We start from the raw sequence: 10,151 nt of genomic DNA, 5'->3' as shown, positions 1-10,151 counted from the left end.
CCAGGTGCAGACTTCCATCTGTGTCACCGCTGATGAGGAAATACAGCGAGTGCTGGACGGAGCAGTGAGTGACAACAACCCCGCCCACATTGAAGAGGACTGTCTGAACAGACCCAGGGTCTAGGTACCATGTCTGAAGGCTTACTGCTGGTTCCAAAGGGACTGGACTGAAAGGGTTTGGTGGAGACGGTGTCAGACTGACAACTTTAAAAAAAAATGTCTCAGGGACGTTTGATAACTTCGACTCAATGAAGAAAATCTGAACTGATTATCTGAGCCGATAAACTCTTCAGTCTTCAGTGACACATTTCCTCACTTATCACCGTCTGTTACTAATTGTTGTTATCATGTGGTCTCACAGACAGCGCCTCAGATTGTTTCCGAGAAGTCATCTTATGGCTTTTGATTTTCACATCAGATTAAAGTTTGTCAGTTTTAATCATCATCGTCCGATCAGTCGATGACGACTGACTTCCTGTCGCTGCCGAGAAAATAAAATGTGCATCAGGACCTGAATCACTGTTTGAAATGTTCCATCAGTGTTTCAGTTTCCTGTCTGACAGTCAGCAGGAATTCCCCGCCACAATAACGTCTCTCAGACTCTTTCTGGGTGTCAGGTTTTGAAACGTCTGCTGGAAACCATATATCTCCAGATTCAGTGCGTCACTGTCTGACCTGGAGATACGTGGTTTTCATACAATAGTTCAATCATTTGACTTTTTATTAAAACATGTGATTGTTTTTCCTTTTTAATTGTTTTAAACTGAGAAAAAATTAATAACAAATATTTGTGATTTTATTTTATTGAACCAGGAAAGAATCAAAACCACAGAAGTGTGTGAGTGTGTGTGTGTGTGTGTGTGTGTGTGTGTGTGTGTGTCATCCTCAAGTTCAGTCATCTAATTCAGCATAAAGATAAAAGCAGCTGTTTGACACTAATCTCCCATCATCCTCTCTGATGTTCTTTGTCTCTACTGGAAACAGCAGCTGTGCTGTGATTGGCTCGTTACTCTCTGACCTCATTGTGTCTGAAAAACGAACAAAAACATCTTTTCCACGCGGCAGCTGTGACTCCCGACGAAGAGCAGCAGAAGATCAGCGACGTATGAGTTCATGTCCGTCCACCTCTGATCAATAATTAAATTTTAACAGACTGAATAAATTAAAGTTGTTTTTAAAACATCTGTCAATCAAACTGTGACTGACAGCAGCGTCCAATCAGGTGCTCTGAATGTTGGAGGTGGGCAGGGCTGAGTTTGAATTATTGATCACTGACCTCTTTTGCTGAAACATGAATTAAATAATGATGAACAACAGATGCTTCAAAAACAAACATGTTTGTCTGAATATTATTGATCATCGATCGGTTCACGCACGAAGCAAATTTATTGATTAACTGTTTAATAAGAAGCTCAAACGACAGCAGACGATTACTGTTGTTATTTATATTATTGATCTGCAGTATCAATACATGATCACGTTATTATAGAAGTTATTTTTGTCTTGTGAGTGTCAAAGCAGTGCCCCCCCCATATATCTATTTATCAAAGTATTTATAAAGTATTTCATATTTTATATTACAGTAAAATATTATGTTCATATTATAGAGATTTTATCCATTATTGAATATATTTTAGTTATACTGAAAAAATCTATTTATGTAAAATCAGTTTATTAATGTCGGACTGCTGTTTGTTGTTAATACACTGATCATAAATATCAATAAGTAAATCAATAATCTTTATTTATCACATTTGACCAGTGTTTGTGTTTCCCCACTGCTTCCGTTGTTGTTATTAATATTAATATATATTTATCACAACCTGCTTAACTGTTTTTATATTTATAGAGAATTAATAAATGATTCATTGATTATTGATTATTACAACAGAGACTCTGACTGTGTGTGAAGTATAAATATCACAGATATATTACTCAAGTATTTTATGATCATCATGTGATAGCTGTTTGTATTGATAATATATTGATATTAAATATGACAGTAATACTCTGTGTACTCGAGTATCCGAGTACTGAGATGATACTCTGATACCGTGTAAAGTTACGCATGTGTGAACCTTTGATAGTAAATTTAATTAAAAAGTAAAAACTCACCGCGGTCGCGTGCATCCTCCGTGTGTCTCCTCCTCGTGCCGTCTGACTCTCAATGAAGTGACGTGACGGGTGCCGCTGCGGGTCACGTGACAGCAGAGACTCCAGGAGGAGCATCATTCATTCATCTTTAATTCATCGCTTCATCTTCTGATGGAAAAACAACCGGAAGCTGATCAGAATTGATCATCAATAATCACTCTGATAGATCGGCGATCACTGAGTGACGTCATATTAACAGAACTACCATCAACTTAGAAATGTTGAAAGAAACCGCCGCCATCTTGTGGCCGCGTTTTGTTACTGCAGGACAACTCCTCCTCTCCTCCACCTCTCTCCTCCTTTCCTTCTTTGTCTGCTCCTTCCTTCTTTGTCTCCTCCTCTCCTTCTCTACCCCCTTATTTCCTTCTGTCTGGACCTCTTCTTTCTCTTCTTCCTCCATCTCCTCATCCTTTCAATAATTCCTCTTCCCCTCATTTCTTACTCCACATTTCCTTTCCTTCTCTACCTGTTCCTCCTCTCCTCCTTGCCTTCTTCATCTACTCCTTTCATTCTCTCCCTCCTTACTTCCTTCTCTACCTCCTCAATCACCTCATTTCCTTCTCTATCTCCTCTTTTCTTTCAATAATTCCTCTTCCCCTCCTTTCCTTTGCTATCTCGTTTTCCTCTTCTCTGTATTTCCTCCTTTACATTCCTCCTTCCTCTTTTTTCACTTTCTTCTCCACCTCCCTTTCTCTACCCTCCTTTCCTCCCCTCCTCATGTCCTCCCTCCTTTCTACCCCTCTCCTCCCTCCTTTCTACCCCTCTCCTCCCTCCTTCCTACCCCTTTCCTCCCTCCTTCCTACCCCTCTCCTCTCTCCTTTCTCATCTCCTCCCTCCTTCCTCCTCCCCTCCCTCCTTTCTCCTCCCCCCCTTCCTCCTTCTCTCCTCCTCCAGTATAAAAAGACTTGATTCACATTTTTAAATGACTTTATTGTTTTAGGAATGTTGAAGTGACGACTCGGCAATAACTCTGTGATGTCTCGTCGCTGACTCGCCGACGACTCTGTGATGGCTCTGAGATGGCTCTGAGATGACTCAGCAGAAATATAAACCCCACCCACCCAGAATTCTGTGGGCGGGGACAATCTGAACACTCCTCTCTGCAACCAGTGAGGATGAAGCGGGTGTGATCTGACAGACGTTCCTGTTGTCACGGTGACAGCTCATCTCTTCGCACAGGAAACAGCCTCTTTTCTTTCAAAGTAAAAGTCTTTAGTTAAACGTTCAGTTCTTCCACCGGATTTGCTGAAAGAGAAGAAGAAAAGACGTGAGACAGGTCACAGGAGGAAGACGATGAAGATGACTCCTCCTCCTCCTCACCTGGTTGTTGAGCAGCTCATCAATCTTCCTCTCCTCCGCCGACCCTCTCTCCACCTTCGCCCGGTATCCTAGCAACTGCTGCCGGTCCTTCAGGTCCCGGTACGTCTGATTGGCCCAGAGACACGTAGTCATCATGACATCACAGTAACACATTGCATCAGTAATATCAACAGGTGTCAGGTTTCACAGAGGACATTTGATTCTGAGTGGTTCATTAAATAATCGTCCAATCAGAGAGCAGTAAGAATGTAAACAGTCTCACGTTGATGACGATGTCGTGACATTTATGTTTCTGAGCCAAAGTGATCCTCAGCTCCGCATCATCAACCAGCGCCACGTAGTCCTGCAGCACCTGTTAATCACACAACAAACCTGTCAGTCACACAACACACCTGTCAGTCACACAACACACCTGTCAGTCACATAACACACCACACCTGTCAATCACACAACACACCTGTCAATCACACAACACACCTGTCAGTCACACAACACACCTGTCAGTCACACAACACACCTGTCAATCACACAACACACCTGTCAATCACACAACACACCCGTCAATCACATAACACACCCGTCAATCACATAACACACCCGTCAGTCACATAACACACCCGTCAGTCACATAACACACCCGTCAGTCACATAACACACCCGTCAGTCATATAACACACCTGTCAATCACATAACACACCTGTCAATCACATAACAATCACATAACACACCTGTCAATCACATAACACACCTGTCAGTCACTTAACAATCACATAACACACCTGTCAATCACATAACAATCACATAACACACCTGTCAGTCACATAACACACCTGTCAGTCACTTAACAATCACATAACACACCTGTCAATTACATAACACACCTGTCAATTACATAACACACCTGTCAGTCACATAACACACCTGTCAATCACATAACACACCTGTTGTAAAAACACACCTCTCTTTTTTTACCTCTTCCTCCTGCCAATCAAACACCTGGACAACACCTGTTTTTATTGTGAGTAATGTTATTTTGGCCGCGCCCACCTCACCTGTGTGGGGGCAGAGTTTTTCTGCAGGATGTCGACGACTCGTTGGAAGCTGAGGGGTGACTTCTTCTTGGTGAAGCCGAGCCAGTTCCTGCTGGTGAATAGAGCATCTACGTCCAACCACGCCTTCAGCTTCGCCCGCGCCGCCAACGCCGTCACAAAGTACTGCTTCTCCGAAATCTGGGGTCAAAGGTCAACGAGGTCAGACATTGATGACAAAACATTTACCTTCAATATGATTAAAAAATGTCTCCTCTCACCTTAAAGGTCTGACGGATGTTCAGTGGACTGCTGTAGGTTCCCTGCAAACAGAAGGCAGGTTCAACTGATCTGGTTCAACCAGTCTGGTTCAACTGATCTGGTTTAACTAATCTGGTTCGACTAATCTGGCTCAACTGATTTGGTTCAACTAATCTGGTTCAACTGATCTGGTTCAACTGATCTGGTTTAACTAATCTGGTTCAACTGATCTGGTTTAACTAATCTGGTTCAACTGATCTGGTTTGACTAATCTGGCTCAACTGATCTAGTTCAACTGATCTGGTTTAACTAATCTGGTTCAATTGATCTGGCTCAACTGATCTGGTTCGACTAATCTGGCTCATCTGATCTGGTTCAACTGATCTGGTTTGACTAATCTGGGTCAAGTAATCTGGTTTAACTAATCTGGCTCAACTGATCTAGTTCAACTGATCTGGTTTAACTAATCTGGGTCAAGTAATCTGGTTTAACTAATCTGGTTCAATTGATTTGGTTCAACTGATCTGGGTCAAGTAATCTGGTTTAACTAATCTGGTTTGACTAATCTGGTTCAACTGATCTGGTTTAACTAATCTGGCTCAACTGATCTAGTTCAACTGATCTGGTTTAACTAATCTGGTTCGACTAATCTGGCTCAACCGATTTGGTTCAACTAATCTGGTTCAACTGATCTGGTTCAACTAATCTGGTTCAACTGATCTGGGTCAACTGATTTGGTTCAACTAATCTGGTTTGACTAATCTGGCTCAACTGATCTAGTTAAACTAATCTGGTTCAACTAATCTGGTTCAATTGATCTGAGTCAAGTAATCTGGTTTAACTAATCTGGTTTGACTAATCTGGCTCAACTGATCTAGTTAAACTAATCTGGTTCAATTGATCTGAGTCAAGTAATCGGGTTTAACTAATCTGGTTTGACTAATCTGGCTCAATTGATGTAATTCAACAGATCTGGTTCAACTGATCTGGTTCAACTCTGTGTAGTGGTGGAAACCACTACAGTCTGGTTTAGTTAAACTGACCTCAGACTCTGTGTAGTGATAGAAGCAGCAGTAGTACAGGGTGGTGATCAGCGGCATGTTGAGAATCGAAGCTCTTCTAGGAAACTTCTGGAAGATTTCCACCTTCCCTCCGCGCTCAGCCTGCCGGTCAGTTGCCTGGCAACAAGGCAAACTGGAGTTAAACTGGGATAGCACCTGAATGACTCCTGGGTTCATTTTTGGCACACTGGGATAGGTAAAGTGGGCTGGGTGACGGAATCAAACTGGTTTTGCATTCCTGACCTCGATGATGATCTGTCTCTCCAGCAGAGTGTAGTGATCCTGAACATGAGCAGAGTCCTCCGGAGAAAACGGAAGACTGGAAAGAAACAATCAATGAGCCCAAGCAAGTACACTTCATCAGGTCAGAGTATTAATATACGTGTCAAAGTAAGTACACTTCATCAGGTCAGAGTATTAATATACTTGTCAAAGTCAGTACACTTCATCAGGTCAGAGTATCAGTCTACGTGTCAAATTAAGTACACTTCATCAGGCCAGAGTATCAGCATACGTGTCAAAGTAAATACACTTCATCAGGTCAGAGTATTAATATACGTGTCAAAGTAAGTACACTTCATCAGGTCAGAGTATTAATATACGTGTCAAATTAAGTACACTTCATCAGGCCAGAGTATCAGCATACGTGTCAAAGTAAGTACACTTCATCAGGTCAGAGTATTAATATACGTGTCAAAGTAAGTACACTTCAACAGGTCAGAGTATTAATATACGTGTCAAAGTAAGTACACTTCATCAGGCCAGAGTATCAGCATACGTGTCAAAGTAAGTACACTTCATCAGGTCAGAGTATCAGCATATGTGTCAAAGTAAGTACACTTCATCAGGTCAGAGTATCAGCATACGTGTCAAAGTAAGTACACTTCATCAGCTCAGAGTATCAGTATAAAGTATTAGTATACGTGCTGTAGTACGCTTGCCTGCAGGAGTCTCTCACCTGATGCAGGTCTTCAGGAAGTCCCGCCTCTTGTTTTCGTCTGCAATGCTCAGGTGTTCTTTGTACTGTAGCAGCTTTTGCCATTAAGACACACAGGAAATGACATCAGCTTCCTGTTGGTCTGATTTGTACCTTTGATACTTTAGATGTGTAGCAGTACTGCGTACTGCTGGTGTGTTTATAGTGTGTGAACGTACCGCTGCGTCCTCTGTCCTGCCCAGAGCTCTGAGGAGGACAGGAAGAAGACACATCAGATAAATACTGTACATGTACGTTACCCAGGTGTGTCCAGGTGTTCACACAGATACAGGTAGAGGTGTGAGCAGAGACCTGAGCAGCTCCAGCAGCAGCCTCTGGTCTTTGGTTTCAGTCAGATAGTGGATGAAGTGTCTCAGAGCCGTCTGTCTGGACTCCAGTTCCCGAAACAAAACCTCTGAACAGAGAAACACAAAGAGTCAACAACACCAGACACACTGATCCAGGACCAGATCAGACTGATCCAGGACCAGATCAGACTGATCCAGGACCAGATTTGACTGATCCAGGACCAGGTCTGACTGATCCAGGACCAGGTCTGACTGATCCAGGACCAGGTCTGACCGATCCAGGTCCAGATCAGACTGACTGATCCAGGACCAGATCAGACTGATCCAGGACCAGGTCTGACTGACCTAGTACCAGATCTGACTGATCCAGGACCAGATCTGACTAATCTAGGACCAGATCTGACTGACCTAGTACCAGATCTGACTGATCCAGGACCAGGTCTGACTGATCCAGGACCAGGTCTGACTGATCCAGGACCAGATCAGACTGACTGATCCAGGACCAGATCAGACTGATCCAGGACCAGGTCTGACTAGTACTACACACGCCATTTTCCAACAGAACTGATCGGTCAGTAGGCGGAGCTTTAATTCTGATATCTCCAATGTAACCTGCCTGGAGCAGGTCAGGTGTGCAGTTAGCGCGGCAGTGTACCCTGAAAACCCTGGGTTAAAGCTAACGTTACCTCCCTAACGACATGTCCTGTCTCACGGTACAGAGTCTGTACCAGCGGACTCACCTTTACTCAGAGTCCTCTTCAAACAAATTAACACCTGTAAGAAAAAAAAACATGTTGTCAGGTGGTGTTGATAAAGTTTAGATAATGTTGAGGGTCAGGTTGTAAATAAAGTTACAGCAGTGATGACGTTTCCATCGTGTGCGCTGACGGCGTAATCCAGCAGCAGCAGTTTGTCCTGAAGAGACCGAAACTTCTCCAGAGATACAACCTGCAACACACACAGTACAAATACACACTGTGACACTACACACTGTGACACTCCCCCTCCAGCCAATCACAGAGCCACAGACATGTTGACGGACAGGTGGGGGCGTTACCTTTCCCTGCTGCATCCTGTGGACTGTCTCCTCAGGTGACCAATCACTGACATAATCCTGACATCACATGATGACATCATCATTAGTACACCAGAAAAAAAGGAAATGCAGCCTCACAGTTTGTGATCAGATTATCAATCTTTATTCAGATTATCAGTCTTTAGTCAGTTTATCAGTCTTTAGCCAGTTTATCAGTCTTTAATCAGATTATCAGTCTTTAGTCAGATTATCAGTCTTTAATAAGATTATCAAGCTTTATTCAGATTATCAGTCTTTAGTCAGTTTATCAGTCTTTAGCCAGTTTATCAGTCTTTAGTCAGATTATCAGTCTTTAATCAGACTATCAATCTTTAGTCAGATTATCAGTCTTTAATCAGATTATCAGTCTTTAATCAGTTTATCAGTCTATAATCAGATTAACAGTCTTTAGTCAGATTATCAGTCTTTAATCAGATTATCAGTCTTTAATCAGTTTATCAGTCTTTAGTCAGATTATCAGTCTTTAGTCAGTTTATCAGTCTTTAGTCAGATTATCAATCTTTAGTCAGATTATCAGTCTTTAAACAGTTTATCAGTCTTTAGCCAGTTTATCAGTCTTTAGTCAGATTATCAGTCTTTAGTCAGTTTATCAGTCTTTAGCCAGTTTATCAGTCTTTAATCAGATTATCAATCATTAGTCAGATTATCAGTCTTTAGTCAGTTTATCAGTCTTTAGTCAGTTTATCAGTCTTTAATCAGATTATCAGTCTTTAGTCAGATTATCAGTCTTTAATCAGATTATCAATCTTTAGTCAGTTTATCAGTCTTTAGTCAGATTATCAGTCTTTAATCAGTTTATCAGTCTTTAGTCAGATTATCAGTCTTTAATCAGACTATCTTCTTGTTGTTACCTTGTATTCAGATTTGGGTTTTCGGAGTTCAGGAGCGTAGAGTCGAACCGACGAGTCACTGAACGCTAACACACACAAAAAATATCAACATCAGTCTGATTCATTCATCTGTTTACTCACTGATTCACTCACTTAGTCACTTAATTCATTCGTCAATCTATTCACTCATTCGTCCATTCATGCTTTCATTTTTAAGTCACTCATTCATTTACCAGTTCATTTGCTCACTCTCTCCTCCAACATTAACTCTCTGACCCACTCATCCTCATCCGTTCACCTTCCCTCCCTCACTCATTCACACAGTGTTCAGTAGTTTCAGACTCACAGTCAGTGAACGACTGGAAGTTCCCTCCTTTAGTTTTTCCTGCAGAGACACAGAGACAACTGTTTCATTCATGTTCCTGTCTCACACCTCTGTCCCCCTGTCTGTCCCCGTCTGTCCCCCTGTCTGTCCACCTGTCTGTCCACCTGTCTCACCTTTGAACAGAGAGCTCAGAGAGTACCCTGAGTTACTCTTGCTGAGCGTCGTTGTCTCTGTGCTGATTTTGGGGAAGGCGGGCTCTCTGTCTGTCCTCTGACTGGACGCTGCTGTCTCACTGACAGACCAGGAGATACCTGAGGACACACAGGACAATGATTCACACCCAGCAGCCAATCGCAGCTCAGGATTCTGCACAGGTGATTAACAGTAATAAGAGTCTTACTCCCAACAGGTTCCCCGCTCCAGCTGACCTTCACCACCTCGTCATCATCATCATCATCCTCCACCAGGCGCCGGATGCTGTTCACCGCCTGCCGCGACTCCTTTAACTGACAAACACAACGTCACACCTGAAGGTTACACAGGTGACCGACACACCTGAGGGTTACACAGGTGACCGACACACCTGAAGGTTACACAGGTGACCGACACACCCGAAGGTTACACAGGTGACCGACACACCTGAGGGTTACACTGGTGACTGACACACCTGAGGGTTACACAGGTGACTGACACACCTGAAGGTTACACAGGTGACTGACACACCTGAAGGTTACACAGGTGACTGAAACACCTGAGGGTTACACAGGTGACTGACACACCTGAGGGTTACAC

The 10,151-nt window shown here is 42.9% G+C and overlaps 2 protein-coding genes and 1 long non-coding RNA gene across 5 annotated transcripts in view; 1 reads left to right on the top strand and 2 right to left on the bottom strand.

Moving 5' to 3' along the window:
* LOC126398294 (probable G-protein coupled receptor 132) overlaps positions 1 to 2,794 on the bottom strand; it is a 5,176-nt gene extending 2,382 nt beyond the window's left edge. Inside the window, exon 1 of the mRNA XM_050057508.1 lies at positions 2,116 to 2,794. The gene's annotated coding sequence lies outside the window, so the exon portion shown is untranslated. The remainder of the gene's footprint in view (positions 1 to 2,115) is intronic.
* A 269-nt stretch (positions 2,795 to 3,063) lies between these two features.
* The window catches only part of vipas39 (VPS33B interacting protein, apical-basolateral polarity regulator, spe-39 homolog), a 9,566-nt gene continuing 2,478 nt past the window's right edge, over positions 3,064 to 10,151 (bottom strand). Inside the window, exons 3-19 of the mRNA XM_050057480.1 lie at positions 9,760 to 9,865; positions 9,533 to 9,670; positions 9,381 to 9,419; positions 9,056 to 9,120; positions 8,166 to 8,222; positions 7,964 to 8,056; positions 7,849 to 7,882; positions 7,113 to 7,215; positions 6,980 to 7,007; positions 6,783 to 6,856; positions 6,068 to 6,143; positions 5,807 to 5,941; positions 4,784 to 4,825; positions 4,527 to 4,703; positions 3,737 to 3,826; positions 3,475 to 3,579; positions 3,064 to 3,399 (exon numbers count right to left, since the gene is read on the bottom strand). Coding sequence (XP_049913437.1) covers positions 3,379 to 3,399; positions 3,475 to 3,579; positions 3,737 to 3,826; positions 4,527 to 4,703; positions 4,784 to 4,825; positions 5,807 to 5,941; positions 6,068 to 6,143; positions 6,783 to 6,856; positions 6,980 to 7,007; positions 7,113 to 7,215; positions 7,849 to 7,882; positions 7,964 to 8,056; positions 8,166 to 8,222; positions 9,056 to 9,120; positions 9,381 to 9,419; positions 9,533 to 9,670; positions 9,760 to 9,865 — 1,383 coding nt within the window. The 3' untranslated portion in view covers positions 3,064 to 3,378. The remainder of the gene's footprint in view (positions 3,400 to 3,474; positions 3,580 to 3,736; positions 3,827 to 4,526; positions 4,704 to 4,783; positions 4,826 to 5,806; positions 5,942 to 6,067; positions 6,144 to 6,782; positions 6,857 to 6,979; positions 7,008 to 7,112; positions 7,216 to 7,848; positions 7,883 to 7,963; positions 8,057 to 8,165; positions 8,223 to 9,055; positions 9,121 to 9,380; positions 9,420 to 9,532; positions 9,671 to 9,759; positions 9,866 to 10,151) is intronic.
* LOC126398329 (uncharacterized) lies at positions 6,169 to 6,760 on the top strand. 3 transcript variants are annotated; one of them, XR_007570759.1, is made up of 3 exons: positions 6,169 to 6,232; positions 6,321 to 6,628; positions 6,673 to 6,760. It is a non-coding gene; the product is annotated as an uncharacterized LOC126398329 (long non-coding RNA). The 3 variants fall into 3 exon arrangements; XR_007570760.1 differs by lacking the exon at positions 6,673 to 6,760 and having other exon boundaries at positions 6,321 to 6,408; positions 6,453 to 6,649; XR_007570758.1 differs by lacking the exon at positions 6,673 to 6,760 and having other exon boundaries at positions 6,173 to 6,232; positions 6,365 to 6,408; positions 6,453 to 6,649.

The sequence above is a fragment of the Epinephelus moara genome, chromosome 12, assembly GCF_006386435.1.
Source record: "Epinephelus moara isolate mb chromosome 12, YSFRI_EMoa_1.0, whole genome shotgun sequence".
Lineage (NCBI taxonomy): Eukaryota > Metazoa > Chordata > Actinopteri > Perciformes > Serranidae > Epinephelus > Epinephelus moara.
This window is presented reverse-complemented; position numbering and strand designations above follow the sequence as displayed.